Below are 23,613 nucleotides of genomic sequence, written 5' to 3' on the forward strand. Positions count from 1 at the left end.
GTTCAACCTGAAGAATTTTAGCACCCCGAAGTTAGTCGTCATTTTTCCAATAATGAACCGGTCGAGGACTTTTTAATCAATTACCATCACATATCTTGTCATCAACGCCATCGTAATCATCGTGTGTGTTCTAAACACAATCACCACACAAACGGGTATAATATGATATTATAATAAGAAGAGATGGACTTATATAATTGTTTTTAAGAACTTTGAAGTGCAGTTCTTTGGCTTCCGCTCTATTTTCAAAATTATTAAGAAATTCCTTCACAAATATTAGACATGTAAAAAATAACAATAATATTATTTTCAATCAAACAAAATCTATTTTAGGTATATACCTAATATTATGTAGCTACTTACTGATTTTGTGTACGGTATATGAAATAAGACAAATCATCTTTGTAGCGTAAATACATAACCATATAATATTATTATTGACTTTTATTTTATATAATATATTTATGTTTTAATGTGATTTTATATACATACTAATAGTTGTTAAAACAAATAATGTCATATTAAATAATAATGTGTATCGAGCATAGAGTCATAAACAATATCCACAAGACAAATATATTACATATATTATGGTAAATATTATGTACTATATTTAAACACAAGTGCAAACTGTACAAAACTAATTTAAAACTACATTATAATATATCGCATGTATATAATTATATAATATCTACAAAACGATGTGTATTCGTATCCAAATGTGTATACACATTATACAATATAATATGGTCACTAAACATTCAATTTCAGTCGACAAATATAATATACCTATGTAATATGTATGATATATGAAATCGGTATTATCCAAATGTTTAGTATGAACAATAGTATATCAGTACTAAATTTACATGAAATCAATACATCTACACAGTTATTCTTCTTTTCTAAAGGCTTAGCCTTGTCATAGTTAGAAAATAGATCTCCACTCCTCTCTCTCAAATCCCAGAGAGTCTTCATATGTGAATGAGATGTGGTCTTTATGATGTATGCATTCTATGAGCTCATCTAGAATGTTATACATTTGTTGTATTTTTTCTTCGTCATTATTTAATGAAGTAAACCTGTATGATGGTTAAATTTACTGGGACTGCTTTAATTCTAACTATAAGTATTCTATCATTTACGTGGTAACTGTAACTCAACACATATGTTCATAACTTTTGTTTAGCAACAATAATACTCCGTTTTTTCCCCGTTTTCCTCCGTTATGTATTATTCTAAAGTCACCGCTTCAGAAATCATCATTGTCACCACATCTTGTTTTTCATACTCATAAAACATCTAACTGTTTTTCTTTCATTTGCTGTTTCAACTCTTCTAGTCTTCCGGTACTCAAAAGAGTTTTTGCATTCCAAGTACCTATTCTAGTAGGATCTTTTTTATTAACTACGTGGCCTGGTTTTCGCTGGATGAAGACCTGGGAAGCCCTGCTCCTCTTTCCCCTGCAGACTCCGGGTTCCGATTTCCCATCGTCTGTATTTATACATTTCCTCTTCTTATCTATTTTAATCACTTTAACATGGGAGTATAATGAGGTAGTTTCCCCTTACTTTCCTCATCGCAGTATTCTAGCCATCAAACTTGTTCTACGTGTTTCGCCTAGAATAATCTGATAACGAGCCGTACTAGAAAATTCTTCTTTCACTTCGTTTCAGTACTGATGGTTACTACTGCCCTATATCAGGTGTTTAATCCCTATAAGAATTAAACGTTCTTACTAGAATCGCTCGCTTGGAGCTTTTCACCAGTAAGAGCTCGAGGGTCTCGGAGTTGCTAGGCTCGTAACAGAATGTGTTCCCCTGAGGGACTACACAGTTAGGTAACAAATTAATAAGGAAAAACCCATGTCCACGGTGTACCGACTTTAACCATAATAATAATGAATAATAATAATAATATTGAAATAAATTCTACGAATCGAACGAGCACGAATATATTATAAATTTATCAAACAATATTTATAGTACAAACATAATTATTTGAAAATAAATTTAATTAATTTGACAACCGATTTAATATTCGTTATTTTACGAGCATTTATATGTACATGCAAAATTACTGCATGACTTCCGTGGTCAGGTAACTGTCCATCAATTATAATTGCTTTCGGAAACCGAAAACTACAAGCTAGGGTTGCATGTACTGTAATTATTATGTTAATAGTGACCCAAACGACCTTTCAATTGAATGAATAATATATTATAATTATAATTAGAGATCCGAGTTTTTGATTTCCTCATGTACGCAATGATCGTCAATTATCGTAATGTTTTGTGTTTGCAATTATTATAATTCTTTTTATATTTTGCAATGTAATGAACTTTAAGCTAGACGCACACAAACAATTAGGTACTTAAGGGACTAAAATATAATTCATTGTTGTGATCAAATGATCGTGTTTAAATATTGCATCGTCGTTAAGTATTAAATGTCGTACTAGTATATTTGGTTTAAATCATACAATACGTGTAGTTATACAAGGTATATAATGACGTATTCTTCCGTAATATTAAAGTCGCTGTGATTCATCGGTCGTCTTGAATCGCGGCCTGCAAAGCGTTGTTTTGGACTTAACTTCTTGACGTATAATATAATCGATGAAGGTGCGGGCGACTTGCTATATTCACACAAAACCACATACCGCACATTTCTCAAGTCCGCATTATTATTATACTAGGTACCTAATGCGCCGGCTAATGGGTTCTGTGAGCCAAAATCGATATCAAATGCAGCTGAATGTCGTTGTGAATTGTGATATTGATGATAATGATAATAATAATAGCAGACAGTGCTTCGCTGATTTTCGATGAACTCAGAAAGTGAGCCAATGATGTATTATGATAGTCATCTAGTTTCAGGGCCGTATTTAGGGGGGAGCTACAGGGTACTGTTGCCCCGGGCGGCTGAGTAGGAGAGGGCGGCTAATATTTTATAATTTAAATTTGTATTTTGTATAATGATCAATGAGGCGTATTTTATTTTGGTTGCCCCTTGATGTCAAATTCCTAAATACGGCCCTGTCTAATTTACATGCTTATTAGTAGAGTAATTAATTAAATATCTTCTCAATATCCTTAGACATAGGTGGATAAGTAGTAGACCTGAGGGAGTAGATACTAAAGTTACATGGCTAGGTTATAGTCATTGCTTTCAAAGGTTAGGAGCAAGTTGTACCCATACCCATGTTGTCGAACGATACAGCACGTTTATAATTTCTCGATATTGACCACACAAAAAAAATAAAAAATGAAAATAAAGAAAACAGTGAAAAAAAATAGAACGCGCGTAAGAACAATATTACGCAGAAATTATATTTTTTAATAATATCAAAACCCATGAATGAAACTTTATCAGCCAATTACAATCTTTCAATTTATATTTTTGATATTATACAAAAAGGAAAGATAAGTTACGTGATAAGCTGTAACTTACAAGTTATAATATACCATAACTTGAAAATTCATAACTGGTTACTCTAACAAATAAAAGCTGAAATCAATAACTTATAATTACATATTATTTTAATAATATAAGTTGCTAAATTTATTTTTTTATTTTTTCAAGAAAATATGATATTGTTATACATTATAAGGACTTGAAACATTAAATTATTACTTTACTTATAACCTATCTATAATTGCAAAAGACACTTAATACGCTACAGTTATTCATTAAGGGAAAATTACAACGATCGAGTACTAGATTTTTTGAAAACTGAAAACATTTAAAAGATTGAGTGGATCTAAAGGATTTTTATACAGCTGCCGAAAAGATATTATTGCAGTAGAACTATGATTATGTTGAAATCTCAAGGGACGTAGAAAAAAGTTCAATATACTCAATATTGAATTTAATTATTATGGTATTAATTAATGTATAGAGCCTAATAATTTCAATTATTTATTTAAAAAATAATTAAGTTAGACACGATAAGATTTTACTGCACCAATTACGAAATATTAGATGTCAGGTTTGCTTACAAAAGTGCAGGTAATTTCATGTCTGATTATGGACCACTAAGACATGTGTATGCCTTAAATGCTTAGCTCATTATTGATTTATTTAATGTTAAGCGATCTTTCATGTAATTCATCTATAATGGTATTATTAAATAACAATTTAATAATATTATTATGTACTTATTGGTTGCCTTTAATAATATAAATAATTATATTATCACGGCGCTTTGGTTATGCATTTCTGGTACACTGCTGTTAGCTTTCATTTTAATGGTATTTCTTATTAGTATTTATCGTTTTGGTATGAATTTTACATTATTTTTTGCTTATCGCGATTCTATGATAATTCTATAATATAATACATACATATAATTGTATTATAATGTTTACATTTTTTGTGCCCAATTACGTCCAGACGATTTTGATTTTCAAAGTATTAAATAATAAACGCACTGTGGTATACTAAAAATATATATAATAAGTAGAGCCCGGATAATTATGCACTAAAAAGTATCAAAATATGCCATATAATATGCAGTGAAAATCATTAAAATATGCAAAAAAAAAAAAGTTATATTAAAAAATTAAAAATTATGTTAAGCACGAAAAAAATACAAATATTTAAATTTAAACACATACAAATAAATACACAATTATTTATATTTAAAAAAAAACAAAATATACAAATCAAAATGTGTGTTTTTATTCTTTATTGTTAAAATTAATTATTAAATGATATTCAAGTTTTTCTTCGGTAAAACTGTGCCGTCTATCTGTTAATAAATGCTTGTACTCGTATATTGAAAATGATCGTTCAACATCTACCGAAGTTATTGGAGCAAATTTAAAAGAGCTTAAAATCATTGGATCTTTATAGTTTTGATCTAGTAGAACCACTTCCGCTTCCCCTATTAATACTTTATTAATGTTACGTAATACTGTTAGGCCTTTGTTTTTGGAAAAAATATCATTTAATTAATTTATTATTAATAAGGTAATACTTGTTATTTTTTTACTATTTTGGTACTTTGCTGTGGTAAACCGTCAAACAAAGTCTGCGTCCCGTCGAAGATATAATAAAGTTATCAGTTCTTACAGTTAGTATTTAATTATATGATTAAATTCTTTTTTTGATTTTATCGTCACTGAGTTCAAATATGGTTTTTCACAAATCTGTAGAAATATGCGCATTTTTCATATTGTATATAAGATAATATGTCAGTCATAGATTTTAATTGTATTATGTACTCGTACGATAATAATTGTCATAGTCATCATGTCGCACTGACTACCGCGAGTTTCCCAATATGGAGTATAATTAATATTCATTAATAAGAAACTGTACCGACGTTAAGCACAGATATGCACGGCTGATAAGTGCGGACACCGTATATAAGCGTATCACATTTACGGAGCAAATTTATTTTTCCGTTAACATAAACTAGAAACGAACGACGAATCAATTGCCCAGCGGACTGCAGAACTATTGGTACAGCGGCGAAGTCACTCGGTCAAACGAGTCGACAACCGAAAACTCCAGTGACCCTAACTACATTTTAACGCAATACATACACACTGTGTAGCAGCAGGCTGAGAACGGATCGAGTAGCTATAATACCATCGGGGTAGCTTCGTCAATACGAGAAGACAATTGGCGATGCCAGCGTGTGCGTGGTTCACTATAATACGACGTAGCACAGAGTCAAACATACTGTACTACTCCTATGTGCAATTACCAGCGGCTTTACCGCGGTTTTGCCAACAGTCGATCTACCATCGCGATTTAAAATAGGTTCTTTTCAGAACCGTCAATAATATAATCTCGCCCTAGCGTACTTGCATAGGTATTTGCTGCGAGTTCTATTGATCTGATCATGACTTATAAGAGACCGTGGGGAATTAATATTAACTCATCCCTATTAATTATTATATTCTTTTTAACATATATATATAAATTCCCCAATTTTTTTCATTATTTATCGCGCCTCTACAGGCCTGATACCGTCCGTGGCGGCCTGCAGGATTTAAGTTTCCCTACACATTATTATTTTGTAAACTTTAATAAACGAGCGTGATTATATAAGAAACACATTCTGTGCATATTTTATTTACGTCCATGAGCTGTTGAAGATCGACGTACCGTGTCAATATATTATTATATGTATGTTTGTACAGATCATTTGAAATACGGTTAAACAAATACTGGTTATAGGTCACCCATTGGATAAATATATTTTGTATAATTTTGAAGAACCGAAACACACATACATATAATAATATAATCATTGAAGTTTCAATATCTGACCCACAAACGCATAACATATATATTACTAATATTTAGATAGGTTAGGTTCATATACACAATATAATATACTCGTATAACGTTACCAACGTGTAGTATGTATAATAATTTAGTACTCTGAAGAACATGGGTGGTAAAACGTGATGTGGGTGACCGGTATGGTGCTTCGTTTGTTGTAGGGTGTGGAGGAGAAGGTGGAGGACTGAGGAGAAAGAGGCGGAAGCGGTGGCCCGAATATGGCTGAATGGCATGACAAGGCGGCACATGGTTATCGAACACGCGATTCGCGTTTGAAGAATAATTTACGACGCGGGACATGCCACTTAGGTTACATTAATCAGTGTAATCATGTACATACGAGGGTTAAAGGGGTTGAGGGTGAATAATGTTTAAAAAAAGGTAACAATGCCACCGCGACCGCTGCTCGCTGTTGTGGCAGGTATATAATAATAATAATATTAAATAGAATTTTGCAATATTTGCCGAATACGCGCGCGCCACTGACGCTGCCGTCAAATCATTTCCCCAACGGCAACGGCTAATAAGTAGTCTTTTACATTTTACATGGTAATAACACATTTCGGACCGTCGTCGGTGTTGTATATATTATAATATAAAACATAATTTATAATATACGTATAGTTTAGTTATAAATTATATGATGTTTTGTACATGTGTGTGTGTGTGTGTATGCCTAACCTAACCGTCATAACCACGTGATAAAAATTCGGAGTTTAATATATACTATTATTATTATAATACATAAATAATACAATTAAATTTAACACAGAGACTTGTAATGTAAGTCAGAAAAAATACACGACGCGAAACAATGGCTCGATGTGCGGGGAGGACATTTATATTGTTTTTTTTTCTTGTTGTTACACAATGACCTTTTAGCTGTTTAAAATTCAAAACCCCGTGGTCAATGTTTTTCGTGGTATATAATAATAATAATAATATATATATATAAAAACACACAACATATATACATACATAGCTTGAAACAAGAAATAAATTCGCTTTCATGTGTTAATTTGCATTGTGTGTTGAACACTCCTCGGTGGCGGTAGTGACATCGATACTAATTAAGTTACTGTAACAAAAAAAATTAACGACCATGTATACAACAAGTCGTTATACGAAAACCTTAAAATAAAAAATAAATAAAAACGTTTTCGACCCCTCCATGAAATCGACAATAATAAATAAAAAAAAAAAAAAACAGAAAAAACTCGTGATTCGTGATGTATATTTTAATAATATGCATGTAATATGTATGTTCAGGGTTAAATTAATCGGTCTGTGAGTATATATGTCGTCACCACCGACTGGATGGGTTACTGGATTGTATTAGGGGGAAGAGAGAAACCGTTCTTCGAATTTGCCCACCCGGCTCACGAACCACGACTTTTAACGATTACTTATGTCCTGATGTATATATATATATATATAAATATAAACGATAATTAATGAGTATATTATAACATTATAACCTATATATATATATAAATAATTTTATACCAATATAAAAAGCCGTTAACCAACTGTACTTTAACTATATAACTACAATACTATCTACCTACCCTCTCATCAACCCCTAATGATTATATCATTAATATTTACTGAAATATATCGATGTCTAAAGCCACTAAAAGTAGTAGGTTCACAGTAATGTAAATCTAAAATGTTAGGATGTTTTTCAATATTGGGTAATTTAGTACTTTCCACGTCATAGCCAGTCCTTTAATTTATACTTTCATAGCTGCAATTGCCACGAATCTTTAAAACATATTTCAGTTTTTGACGATAATTCAACAAATATTTATCTCGAATATTTTTGATAACTGTGTAGGTAAATCGTAATATATACATCTTACTATATGCGTAATAATCATAGTAAAAATATAATATTTACTACTATATCATATTAAAATCACATTATAATATGTACTTCATTTAAAGATCTAAAGACACAAATTGTAAATATATAGTATACAGAGGGAATGTAATAAATCTCCAGTGTATATTATATAATATTATCGTACACTATTCATAGTTATTTGACCAAATGACTTACGAGAATTCACGTGTAAGCTATATCTGATGCATAATATAAAATATAAATGTATCATGTTATTAAATAACAGTTATTTTATTATTTACCTACCAACTTTGATAACCAGCCGTTTGATTTTGTTTGTATAAATACTATAAATATGCACATTTCATGTATCTGCAAAGCGCGTGGCATTAAATTGTATTCGTAGTTTTTCACAAGTGCCCGCCCTCGCGTTATTATTTTTGAATTCAAAGAAATAAGCGTTGTACGACAACGTCATATTTTCTACAATTCCATTTAAATCAAAATAATAATTTAATCCGATTAATAGGCAGGTACGTAATCATATTATGCTTTGTCTCGATTATATCATATATGGGATTTTATTAAACTCATAGGTATTATTCGTATTATCGTCATCGGCGGTGGGCAATATGTATATTGTATAGGTACGCATGACGTTATTTTATACATAATATATATTATGTATTTTCGACGGCTGATATTTTTCTTCACACTATTACCATGGTAATCCTCAACGACGCAGGAAAAACTTAAACAACTTACTCACTTAAATATTATCGTGTGGAATAATAATTATGGATAAGAAAAACAAACACAGAGACGATTCGTTGAATTTTAAACTCCTGATTATGCGCAGTACTAATGTTCAACGGGGTTTTTAAATCGCTGAACGATGGTTTACTCGTTAATTTTGTGTTAGATTAAAAAAAAATTTCATATATTTTTATAAATAATAAGAAATCACACTAAACACAATAATATGTTTTATGGATTTAAATTTTTAGTTATTTCTTTTTAAAACGACTTCGTGTATTTTTAACTAAAACTTCTTTATAGTGGGTGGTACACCGAAAATTTGTGGATCACCGGTAGGGTCATTGCAATATTTCCGAAATTGACTTATCCATGAAACGATTTCATGGAATAAATATCTTTATATTGGTATAAGTAGAATGCGTTGGTTTACAAAGAACTATTGAATTAAGTTTGTTTACAGTCACCGCGCGTCCACGAAGGAAGATATTTTGTTTGCGTGTGGATCAAACGTTTATTACCGGTATAGCAGTCATGAATAATTAAACAAAATTATGATCTTATTTTAATTTTAATTGATTATTGGTCAATCGTACTTCCATAGCGTTCACACTAGTCTGAGAAATTTCTCTTTATCTTATCTGAGTAAAACAATATAATAATAGGTAATAAATTAATTCCGATTACCAATGTTATTATTTTTATTTAATAATTCCAATACAAGCATGATGTTCTATCGGTTGAATAACTCTGAAAGAAATTTCACTTCATTCGCGAAATCTCTTAACGCGTACATTTTTGATTTCAAACTGAAGCAAAATGTTTATCGGATAATTTAATAAACAACTGATGAAGAATAGTGGTACTTCGCTACATTGGTGAATATCTTCTTCACTTTCATAATGTAAAATAAACATAGGTATGCATACTTATTACTATAATATAATAATGTAATTAATTACGCTTACCAATTCTAAATGTTAAATACTCATCAAATATATATATAATATTTGATATTAATACACACTTATAATTATAAATTGTAGGATACGAATGACGGCCTAAACTAACGCGTATTATAAAGAAGACAAAGTTTTGAACGTGAACATTACGCTGGACCTACTATTAATGTTGTTATTTTGTTTAACGCGCGTGGATATTTTCTGAAAATACGATATAGTCTACCGTATGCCAACGAGAAAACATTGTTCTTTTCAAGACTTTGAGAATAACTTTTTGATTCTTTACCTCCGGTGTCGTACAAGCGCACGCAACATAAATCATGATTATATATATTATACACCTGTGTCCCGTGTCTCGTGTACTAGTATAAGATAATACATATGTATATAGCAATGCGGTAATGGGTATAGGTGTAGGAATATACCACGCGTGACCACTGAAAATTATTGCCCCTCTACGCCAGTTTATTATTATATTGAGCCCGTGTATGTGTGTGCGCGCGCGTATTATAGTCTGGAAAACTATTGCCGTTCGACAAACAAATGATTAATTCCAGATGACTTTTCTATTTGGTTTTTCCTCGTTCTCTACGTCTATCCTATTATTTTCTTTCGCCGCCTTATACACCACGTGTTGACCATGATATATATATATATACACATAGAAATGTGTGTTCTATTGCGACCGTTTCACACGTGCAGTGTAAACTCACGTTCTCTAAATTTGTCAATATATATATAACCTAACCAATGTATATTTGCTAAATCAACAGAATGTAGTATACACACATGAGAATGAAATCGCATTTGAGACGACGACGATTGAAAGTGCATAATAATAATAATAACATAAAAACGGACGGTTATAATTGTGTGCGGAGCCCTCTAACTTTAACGTCGAAGACGTTTCGGCAATAACAACTTCAGACCAAGTCGTGATATTTATTATATTTTATACGGAGTAATATTCGAAATTCTCCAGTTTTGATCTCATATCGAGTTCTAAAATGTTTATGGATCGTATAAAATGGTAGTTAAAACTGCAATAAAATTATCTCCAAACGACCGTTTAAAAAGTCGGCGTTCTCTGTAAGATATCGTGCACATATTAGTTAACTATATACGGGATGAGTCACCAAGCATACTCATTGTCATTTTACATTTTAAATTATATATTTATTTAAATTCTGAATTTTCTAGTTTTTGGGTTTTATGTTTTAAATGACAAGTATTTTTCAAATACTCAGATTGTTTTTCATAATTTAAAGAGTATCATATGGAATTTTAGTAAGATAATTTATTTTATTTTTCATGCAAGAAAGATGATATTTTTATTTTTTTTCCTCGAAACCTATAGTCATATTATGTTGATTATGCATGTCGAGAGAGTGTGTTGGAGTGACTACTTTTGACCATTGATGTAATGGAGATCCAAGGAATGACCATTAAGCTTCACGATTTAAAAAAATAAAAATAATTATAACAATTATTAGTGATTGTAGATTATGTATGGTATCTTATGTATACTCAAGTGATGTATCACGTATCTTTTAATGTTTACATTATTTCAATATCATTATTTATGTGTTCCTGAGAACAAATGATCTGTTTTTGATAAATTAAAATATTTAATTGGAGAAGTATTTCGTCTGTGTGTTACTTAATTGTGTATTGGTTTTTTCTTGTTTGTGATAAATCACAGCTAATCTTTGGTAAATTTACTTGTAAGTGCAGGTAATTGTTATGAGTCAAGCTACGTGTTTCCATTAATATTTGAAATTTAAATTGAATACATAAAACAACAATTTTGTATACAGAAAAATCATACCTACACAACTTCCGTGTAATCTCTGGGCAACTTATTTTATCATTCTTTCGTAAGATACTATTTGATTTTTCTTCCATCTAGTTGTTCTTACACTACTTATTGTTATTAATTATTTATTTTATTTTATTTACGTCAAATAGCAATTACAAAAAGTATATAAACAGTAATAGAACAGTAATAATATTACAATATACAGCTTAAAATTAGACTAGTTTACAAAATGCATTATTAGAATAGTATTATACAGACGGTTAAAAGTGGCAAATAAATATAGAATACTGAGTAGATTATATAGCATTATTGGCATAACGAAGCATACGGTGTAGTGGATGGTTATTACCGTAGGAGGTGGAGTGAGTGGGGATATGAAAGAGTGTGTGATGCCTTGAGGGGTAGGATGGGACACGGAAATTATGCTTATTGTACATTTTGTTTACCTGAGTTTAGTATTTATAAAAAAACTAAACTCAATTTAAATTAAACGTATGTTATTGTAAGTATATAATTTTAGATAAATAATTACGCCCCTGGATTTCGATGTTTAAACGTTCAAACATTATTACGATAAGAATACTTGCGCGTCGTATATGCGTTAGTTCCAACAAAGTTGTTTTAAAATAAGTCAAAATTCAATAGTATTACAAAGAAATAATACATTTTCATAAAATCAAATTTACTGGAACACACTGATAAGACAGATTGGTTACAGTAACTTGAGAACGTGAGAAGTAATAGAAAACTCGTTACAGCGATATCTCAGTAATTCGAAAATCTCCAAGGATAAACAACTCTCGAATTGTGAATTTTAATAATCCATTTTTCTGTAATATTTTAGTACGAGTGGTTCAGATGGTATTGGGTTGTATAATCACGTGGCATTCGGACGAACCGTGAAAAACTTTCACAGTTTTATTGATTATGAGACAATTTTTCAACTATAATTATTGACATTTAAACATTTTTTTTTTTACCATGTGATAATTAATACTGATCTCAATACCTTCGAATTTTTTTCCGCAGAACTCTGGAGGAATGTACAGGACACTGGCGATTCTGTCGGGCGCGGCCGCTGGTCTGCTGTTCGCCAGGATGTCGCTGATGGGTGACAGCGGACCGCCGGTGTTCGCAGCGGCTGACAACCCGACCGCCAAGTCACCCAGCCTAGTGACAAGGACGCTGACGTTCCTTTACTTGCCAGCTGAGAACTTTCGGTTGCTCGTATACCCTCGAAGGTTAAGCTTCGACTGGTCTATGGACGCCATCGCGCCCGTCACATCCGTCTATGACCCCCGGAATGCGCTGTCCATCGCCCTGTACGTGGCCTTGTTCGCCGCAGCCAAGCGGTCAGTCGCAGCCGCATCTAAGGCCAGACTACATCATAACCGGCCTCATAGATGCTGTTCGAAGACCAAGTATGATCGCCCGTCCGATCGTCCCGATGATCCGGTAAATACTAGCTAGATAAATTTTGTTTTCGTTACATAATATTAAGATTACTATTTATTACTATGAATACCTAAAGACAAGGGCGTCGTTAAAGGGGGAAACGAGAATTGCTTCACTCTATCCATATAGCTAATAAATATATAAATGTTGAACAGAAATTTAAAATGATTAGGGTAAAAATTTAATGAAACACTATAATTATATCTTGCTCCTTTCCCTGATGAAATTTTTAGTTAGGCCCTTCAATGTAGATTATGTATGTATATAGCATTAAGGTCAGTAATTAATTGCTATTACTTTATTAATGAATATGATTATAATAAATCTGTGAGGCAAACTTACTTTTAATATTATTCGTTTTAAATAGAGCACGTGATTTGATAATTAAAAATTCATAACGGTTTCGTTTTTCAAAATAAGTTTATATACATCTATAATTAATAACAAGTTTTTTGTGATCAGTGATAAAAATTAAATCGGTATAATATCAGTCTTAATGTAAACTATGCTAATTGTTAATTTGGGGTTTTTCAGAATTTATACCAATAAATAAATTATGATTTAATGCTAAATTAGATATGTTTTCCTTCGTTTATTATTTATTATTATCGTTTTAATCATTTTAATCAATGAATAAACGATTTTGTATTTTTTTTTTATATTTAACAAAAATTATTAAATATACGTCTACGTAATTTTTGTATTCTATTGTTAAATTAAAATTTTTTTATCGCCGTGTTCTTGGTCGATTTGAATCATTTTTTTAAATCTTTTTTCCGCTACAAAAAAGTATAGTTTTTTATAATTTTTAGGAATTGAGATTATCAGTACTTTCTAGTATTGTTTTAGAATCAAAATAATAACTATATCACTCTTGTTAGTCAATCGTGATTTGTCAATTTTTGTTATGTTGACGTAAAAAAAAAGATCTCAGTTTATGCCTGGTACACACGCTCTCAAACAGGTAACAAGCTCATGTCAAATTATCCCTAATTATTTATATATAATATGTATATATATTTTTAACATACTTTAGTGTTTGTCTTAAGTAAACGCGCCACGTTATTTATATTGAGAATAATTCTGGTGAAAGATAATTTTGAAAAATATTCTGGTACAGATTCAGATACTTTAGTTTTTTTAAGTATTTAATTTAATTATTATATACGTATTCATAAAAAAAAAATTTACAACAAGAAACTAATACTTTTTATGTTTATATTTTTTACCTTTTTAATCTGTTGAAACGATTTTTATGTTTAGCGTTATTTGCATAGAACATTCACACCGCATCATTTGGTTTAATATCAAATATATTAATTTGATTTTTTTTCTGAAATATGAAACCTTTGTCAGGTCAATTAAAAGCCTAAATTGTCAATTAACTTTAGTTTAAATAACGCAGGAAAAATACATTTGAAAAATAAAATATTGTGCATTATTCAAATGCATATTTTAGCTTCTATAATTACAATTTTGAAAATTGGGTTTAGATCTGACTTGAACAATTTTTTTTTTTTAAATGCAAAAAAAATAATACCGAAATAATCACATCTTACCTAATACTTTTACTAAAATATTCTTTAAAATTGTTGACAATATAATATTATCATAATCATTATATTTAAGGTAAGGGCTGTGGGACTCGCCATCGCCATGACCGCTATACCATTCGTTCCAGTGTCCAACATGTTCTTCTACGTGGGCTTTGTGCTGGCTGAGAGGGTGCTATACATGCCCAGCGTAGGATACTGCTTCCTGTTCGGGTACGGTTACGCAGCATTAGAACGTCGTTTAGGTCCCAAGTGGCCAAGGATGGGACTGATGGTAGTGCTCACCGTCTATGGTGCTCGAACAGTCATAAGGAACAACGACTGGCAGGACGACGAGTCGCTGTACCGATCGGGCGTGCACATCAACCCACCAAAAGGTCAGTGATTTTCTTTACAAACGTACATAAATCATTACTACGTATTATTATTACATTATTATAAGTAAAAAAAATCGATTCCCCTGCAACATTTCCCATTTGGTCAGTCGACAATGAATACATTGTTTACAATATACAATAAATACAATATTTTATAATAATATATTTATTAATTCTACTATATTTTTCTTAAAAATGTTTATACATTTTGAAATATTTATTACACATCAAATTTCTACAATATAATTTAACATTTAAACCGTCTGAGATTATCGCTATGATCTGAAACATGATTAGATTGTGTAAGCGCAACGCTATCGATATTTTTCCAGTCCTATGAATAGTTTTTAATGCAATTAGATAACTTAAAACCGTGAAGCAAAGGTTAAAAAATGTTTAATTGTTTATATCTTACAAAAAATTAAAAACAAATATGTTTTGATGAAAAAAAATAATAAATGTTACCTATAAGAATTAAATTTCCTTCCAATAATTTAAATAATATAACAATAATTTTATAAATTAATTAAAATGTCCAAGTTTTCTTTCGGAAGTTTATTATAGCAATGCATAATTTGAATTTCTCAATCTAAATTAGTACTTTAAAAAAAATGTTAAATGTCGAATGAACCATTTAGTGTATTAATATACCTAATAGGTACTCAAAGTACCTAGTCATTTATCGCAACAATCAATTTTCTGAAATTTTATTAGATATATTTAATTGCTTAAAATATAAATAAAAAACTATAGTTTGTCAAATACTTGATATTTTTGTCACTTCACTTTTCGATACAAATATTTTAAACGTAAATAATTAACATGTATACTGGGTACATACCATATTTTACTATTATATATCATAATTTGATGAAAGAAAAACTGAGTGCGTGAGGTTAAACAAACACCCTGTACACACAGGGCTCGGAAGAGTTCGTGCACTAAAAACCATCAGGTTGTGGCGCCGTGCCCATAAAAATGAAAAATATGCAACAAAATTGTTTTTAAATTTAAATTAACCTTCGTTGATTCCTATTATTACACGGTCGTAACTAGTATTGTTTGAAAACAAATCGTTTGAATTACATTTTACGGCGTAAAAAACACAATGCAGTATTATATTATTATATTGTTATTGTATGCAGTACTTATTTGCATAGAAGCCGTTTTTTTCCCAATCGGAAATCGTTCCACCTCAGAGGAAATAATTATTGTAAAAAAATTATTGTTTAACGGGATGCTTGATAAAAAAATTAATCACAACACTGATATAATTACGATGAACACCTTATATTATGACAATGCTCATAATTCTTTTAACCATCAATACATAATATGTAGACTAGTTTTATAGAATACAACAGCTGTAGAATATTGTTTTGAAACTTATATAATACATTAATAACCAAGTATAATAACGTTGGAACTATATTTACGAAACACCGTGATATGCATGTAAAATTATTTCACGACAAATGTTGTTATATATATTATATTCGGTTAATCATTTTGATATACGTGTAATTTACTTAAATATCTACTCTCAGATAAAAAATTAAAAAAACATAATAAATAAATATTTAGTCACGTCATGACCATGGTATTCTTCGAAATGTTCTCTGTACGTGGGCTCGCGGGTCGTGAACATCGCATAATGTAAATACGTAGTCCTATCGTTGACCGTTGTATCAGGTCGAAATGGGATCCGCCGAAAATATCGAGCAATGGCGCATTTTAGAATACATATAAATGTATACATACTCGTATATATACTGTTGCACCTACTTCCGGCATCGATGTATATATTTTATTATTATGGGTCGGGCAAAACTCGATTGGCCCGCTAGTCAATATTACTATTATTATTTATTATTATTATTATTATTATTATTATGTTTTACGTAATATATACATATCCATATATATATAGCTGCGGGTCGTTTGAAAATCCGACACCGCGGAATTTCGCAAAGAGAATAGAATATATTATTATTATTATACTTACGCGCCCTATTTCGAGGGTCGAAAAAAGGTTGTTCTAGATTTGAGTAATCGTTTTCGTGCTGAACGATATTACTTTTAAATATACAAGTCTGTGAAATACCACCATACAAAGATAATATGTATAAACTATAACATTATGTACCTATGTATAGGTACACACTTAATATGTATTATATATTATGCGTGCACACTAACTAGATGTAGGTACGTGATACCACACGCGGTATCCACTGCTGCGGTAAAACTTTCGCCTCAGTGCATATTTTATATACAGGGTGTGTGGTTTGTATCGTATGGTGTTCAGTTTTACTCCGTTAAGTTAATGCGGGAATCGCGAGCTAGAAATATTATATCGAAGGTCACTTTATAACTATTATGAGGTGCCACGACTATTTCGATTGATTATGTTATGTAAAACAGTTCACGCGTTACCGATCTCATAGCCAGGGGTCCACGTACATCGTCCTCACTCACAACACACTGCAGAGTTTAGAGTCTGATACTCATACAATTACGTTGCAGTTTAACGAGTCTAATATAATAAAATACAAAAACGTATTTAAAAAAATTTTCTATTGCATAATAGTTTAGACGAGTAGACCAACATATCGCAAAATATCACCGGCTATGTAACACTCCATTTCGCTCGTATAAACTTTAAATACTTATAACTCATAAAATATTAGTCCAAAATTCGATTTTTATGTATCGAAGTAGTAAGTGAAATATTCTACTTTTGAATAATAAGGAATTAAAATGCATGTTGTGATTAAAAAAATTTAATTTAATTTAAAAAAAAAACCTTTAATTTTTCTAAAAACTTATGTAAAACAAATATTTCCAAAGCGTTAATAGTTTTTGAAATAATATGCAGTGTGTTACGTTATGATTTGTAAAATATTATATACTAAAATAAGTAGGCAGTAGCATTTGAATATATTGCTTCATATTCAGTAATAATATTCCGATAACATATTTTAAAAATATAAATTATTAATTTATTGATCTACTGCAGTATAAATACCACAGTGAAACAAAACACAATATAATATAATATATGAGTAGATTTTTACTTTTAAGAGTAATATTTGTATTCAGACGTGCACGCCGCCAAGTATATAATAATATAATAAATGAATAAAGTGGCATAAAATTACTATACATACTACGCACATATTACATTTAAACCTCACCCGTGCGATAGAAAAAAAAACATCAATAATAGTAATAATAATAATTATTATTATTACAATAAAAACGTATGAAAGACAAACAACACTCCGAAACGATAACATTAGCCAAACGGTCTGCCTGCACTACTTCGATAAACTTTAATACTCATTTTAAACGATATGCCCACACACGCTGCGTCTATTAAAATATAATCGCTTACTGCTCAGTTTATGTATTATAATATTATAATAAAGCGAGTTTCGATTAGATTTTTTTCATCCATAACGCAGTTGGGAAATAAGTGGAAAAAGTATAATCTCATTCTGGGCCGTCGGAATGGGCGTTTTTTTCGTAGAAGAAAAATAAAAATATTGTGTATAAAACGTATACGATTTTTCATCTCCGTATATTTTATACGTGTACATAAAGAAAGAGGTGATAAGGTCGTGTTCTCGACATCTGGAAACGACATTTTTACAATGTACGAGCGGTGTTTGTAACCTAAAAATTAGGTCTCTCATCCGCTGTAGAGTTTTGCTGCGCAATATTTTCTATGTATACATCGAAAAAATTATAACTCGAAGACATAATATAATAAAATGCGAAAGAAAGATGTTTGGTGGTCAGTGACTGTGCAGAGGGTAGTGGAAAAAATAAAAACACGTCTTTAACGAATTAACTGCGGACAATATAATAGTTTTGCGACTTTTATATTACATTACATTATGCCTAGTTATAAGACCAGTTCACAAGAAAACGTTTTATTATTACTATTATTATTTTTAAATGTCAACGTATAGCTGTAGGTATACACGTTTTGCCTGAACAATCAGAATTTATCGTTTATCCAACGTTTATAAAGGCTCTCTTTTATATAAATATATAAATTGAGAACCACTTTACCAAAGTTTCAAATGTCTATACAACCGAAAACGTTTTTAATAACATAGTAATCACGATACCAAATATATATTTTAGTGGTCACATAATATGTTATGATCATGGTCATATTTTATTTAGCACTATTTCGTCGTTTTCGTAGTCATTCGCCGATATCGTCGGGGTGATCAAATTGATTGAGGTGTAGAGGTTTCAAAGTAGTGACTATCGTGTTAGATACATAGGTACTATAATATATATCTTTATTTCATTATAATCGCTCTCGCTCAAATTATGCATAATCACGGCCACACCTCCACGGATCTATAATTACCTATATATATATATATATGTAGCAGAGTTTATAAAAAACATGATTTTTTAAAAAAAATCAAAAAAACTGTTTTAATCGTTTAAAACATGTTTTTTTTAAATGATTTTTTAAAATTGTTTTAAACATGATTTCATCGAGTTTAAAACAAAATATGAATTTTGCTAATGAAATTTGCATTTATTTGCTGGATGAATAACTGTCAAAATTATTACAGTTATATTGAAGTCCAGTGCATATGGAGGTGGTAACTGGTCAATGATCATATTATTATTGTATACTTATAATTGATATTGATACTATATAATTAAGCATAAATTACTATTTTATAAGCACTTAACAACCAAATAATATTTTCTTGACAAGCATCGAAATATGAATCACGTGTTCGCATACGTACATGTTGATTGTACATTGTACCAATTGTACCTAATATTGTATTACTGTTTAGTATCATATTTGTTTATTATTCGTGATACCAAATTTCTTGAAAAAAAATAATTCAAAATCCATAATCGTTGTAATACTGATAAATAAGAAATAAATTTGAATTTAAACAAACTTTAAAAATTGTTTAAAAATTATTGATTCAACCTTAGTAACATTTTTGAACACCATATTTTTTCTAAAAATCGGATTTACAAAATAGCTCTTGATTTTTTTTAACTATTAAATAGGTAGCAAATTTTTTAATTTTTAATTTTACATACAAAATGTACTTTACTTTTGACTTTTTTTCCTATCCATACTACCGGAATTTCTATATAAGCGGTTTTTATTTTCGTATGGCACTATATCGGAGAGTAGGCTCGAAGGCCTAGTTCAGATGCCTATTTGGCAGAATTTCTAGTTGGCACCCTTAGGTTTTTGCCATGTCCAGGTGGGGGATGGCAGCCTCTCTCTCCACATAGCGTAATTACCCGAAGAGAGGTGCCTCCCGTGACCGATGTTTCGAACCGTCGACGGTGCGCGTTGCAGTCGATGCCTTAGAACGCTCGGCCACTCCGATGGTATATAAATACATGCGTAAGTGCAATAACACATCCAGTGAAAAAACCATGTTTTTTACAATAAATGCCCCGTCTGCATATAAACTTGAATATGCATTTGTTCGAGATTTACATAATGCCAAGGCTGGGCAGTAACTAGTTAGAAAGTTAAAAATTAATTTAGAAGTTACTTTTTGCAGTAACTTCTAACTTAACTAGTTACTTTGTTTATATAGTAACTGAGTAACTTAACTAGTTGTATTTTTTATGTAAATATTGAGTAACTTAACTAGTTATTTTTAAAAATTCGAAAAAAGTTGTATTCATTTTTAATAAACTCTTACAAAAATTATTCAAATCACGTAATTTATAAAATATGATTATGTACACAGTACACAATTTAAAATTGTCGCTGAAGCCTGATAAGAATGCGATACCTATAATAATGAATCATTATTAATGATATACCTAATCATAACATGGTATACCTACTAATTACTATACCGCCTATACCTTTAGAGTAAAAGAACTCAGAAAACGATCAAACATGCTTCGAGACATCCTGCAGAAAAGCTGCATAATATAATTATTGAAGGGAAGAGAACTTCTGGATATCTTCGTAACTTGTATTTAGGACAATTTAAAGATGATGTAAAAGTCAAAACTTTTAAGAAACTACCTAATGGAGAATTCGGGCAATTGATATGAATTTAAAACTATTGGAATTTTTGACAAGTGCTGGAAAAAATAACTTAAGTTGAAATGAGTGATGTAGTGGACCACCGACATTTTTTAGGATACCTTCGTTTAGAATTTGATTTTTTTATAGTTGTAAATAATATCACAATGCAGCAAGGGAATTCCACTTTATTAGATCAGTTAACTGACGGTGCATGTCATTTTATCTGAATATTGATACAGTTTATTTTTTACTTTATTTTTTTTCAAAAGGTACGTCATTCATATAGCATAAATTATATTATAATTAGGTAAATGTAAATTTTACATAAAATATAAACGATTCTGACAAACAGTGCTGCAGGTTACCGTACAATACCATTGATTAATGATAGTAACATCTAGCGGAATTTTGTACTGTCTACATAATATAATTATCGTATAGGTATTATTATTATTATTATATTAATTCCATCCAGATGTTTTTACTTGCACGAATTCATATTTGATTTGTTTAAATATTATTATGTATAATTACGACAGCTAAAACAGTATACGCACATCACGCGTATAACCTAATCATAACCTAACCGGGCGCACGCCGTTGGTTAGCCATAGATGAGTTTTAATTTAGTATATATTATTATTATATTATAATACAAGATTGTGTGCGTGTGTTGGTGCACAGAACTCTTGTAAACGCTAATTTCGTCTACGAGCGCGTTATTTGTGTGTGACCCGTCAACGAGCACAAAGTCGTAAAAAAATGTAAAAATATATATCCACTAATAAAAGTTCAAATTCCGACCCGACTGACTGCACTCTGACACCGAGGGTGAAATGTATAATATTATTAAATAAGAGCGTGCGAGCTATTTTTTAGTTTTAATTTTATATATCAAAGTGCGAGCACCTGCGAATGTGTGTGTGAATGGAATTGTTTTTTGTACTTGACATAAAACACTGACTTGTGCAGAACCACTAGCGATAAGAGTTTATTATTTAAATTTTTGTTAAGTTAGTCGCGACATAGAAAAAATCCACCCTACCCAGCATTAACACTGAGATACAATTTAACTACGACCGACGTCTCTTCCTTGTATTTGTTTATTATTATACTATAATATAATATTATTATTTATTAACATTTGTGGAGACGACTTTGTGTGAAATATATTTCACGTTAACATTGTTTTGACCACGCCTATATGATTTCTATGTTTTTAACCGATGGTATTTATTATTTACGAATATTGTTATCAGATTGAAACATGCAATCAACACATTTTTAATGAATAATGATATAGAATTATAGTGTGTTTAAAAATTCAATATTCCGTATGTTTGTACTTCTATTCACTGAACAATGATTTTATTTAATGATTTAATAGCATATTTTATTTACAAGAACTCTAATGTTGATTGTTCTGTCTTTTATATATGGACTGTGCCGCTAAAAATCTAAAAAATAATTATTAATTGACATTTCGAAAACTTATTTATAATTATAGAATATCGTGATAATAACAACACTGCACCATAATATGAATTCGTACAACATTTAACGCTATATTAAACAAAATAATATGATTTAATGATTTCCCCATATCATAGTTTAATTTAGAGTTAAATCTAACATATTATTTGCATAGTGCACGTTTAATAACCATACATTAACTATTGGAATGGTTACCGGACCGATTGATCGTAATCAATATCATGTATACCATTCAAATTTTAAATAAATATTCCTTATAAACTTCTGAAAATTGGTATTTGCTTACAAGGACAACACAATGTTTAAATTATAACAAGGCCCACCATTATAATGGACTGGAAGTCATAAAAAATAAACATTTATGTGAGTATAATTAGAAAAAATGCACTTAAAAACTCTTAAACATGACTGAAAACAGTTTATTCACTATGTTAATTTTAAATTTTAAAATTCATTTAGTCATTAAAACACAAAAGCATGGCTATGCTTAAGTTTTCAATATAAGTAAAAATTTAAAAACCTAAGTTTAAAAAATATTAATATTAAATAATTAAGAACATAATTAATTATTTTAAGTATGGAATTTATAACTCTACTTAATAACCCCGTGTATATGTTCCGTGATTATCACTGTTACATTTTTAATTAAAGTGTAGAAGAATTCTTTCAAAATTAAAACATAATAATGCTGAATAATAATAAAAATAATTAATATTATTTTGAACTCTTTTATGTGTGAATAATATTATATTTAAAAAGCTATAACATGGTGTTCATTTAAAAAATATGCATCATCTTAAAAAATCCCAGTACCTATTAAAATATTTTAAGTACTTAATGTGTAAATACTTGTAAAAAAAAACATGGATTTTGGAATTGATTTCAAATGAAAACCAATTCGGCTATGCTAACATTATAGTGGCTTAGAGTGAAAAAAAAAGGTAAATTAAATCATCTATATATCATTATATTATTCTTTGTGTTGGAGTTTTT

The 23,613-nt window shown here is 30.1% G+C and overlaps 1 protein-coding gene across 2 annotated transcripts in view; it reads left to right on the forward strand.

The window, feature by feature from the left end:
- The window catches only part of LOC107172986 (protein O-mannosyl-transferase Tmtc1-like), a 306,219-nt gene that overhangs the window by 125,024 nt on the left and 157,582 nt on the right, over positions 1 to 23,613 (forward strand). For both annotated transcript variants that reach the window (XM_089225406.1, XM_089225407.1), the window contains 2 exons: positions 12,713 to 13,138; positions 14,768 to 15,068. In XM_089225406.1, coding sequence (XP_089081532.1) covers positions 12,713 to 13,138; positions 14,768 to 15,068 — 727 coding nt within the window. The remainder of the gene's footprint in view (positions 1 to 12,712; positions 13,139 to 14,767; positions 15,069 to 23,613) is intronic.

Source organism: Diuraphis noxia, unplaced genomic scaffold (genome assembly GCF_037042655.1).
Source record: "Diuraphis noxia isolate RWA-SAM2 unplaced genomic scaffold, SU_Dnox_SAM2 contig0004, whole genome shotgun sequence".
In the NCBI taxonomy this organism is placed as follows: Eukaryota; Metazoa; Arthropoda; class Insecta; order Hemiptera; family Aphididae; genus Diuraphis; species Diuraphis noxia.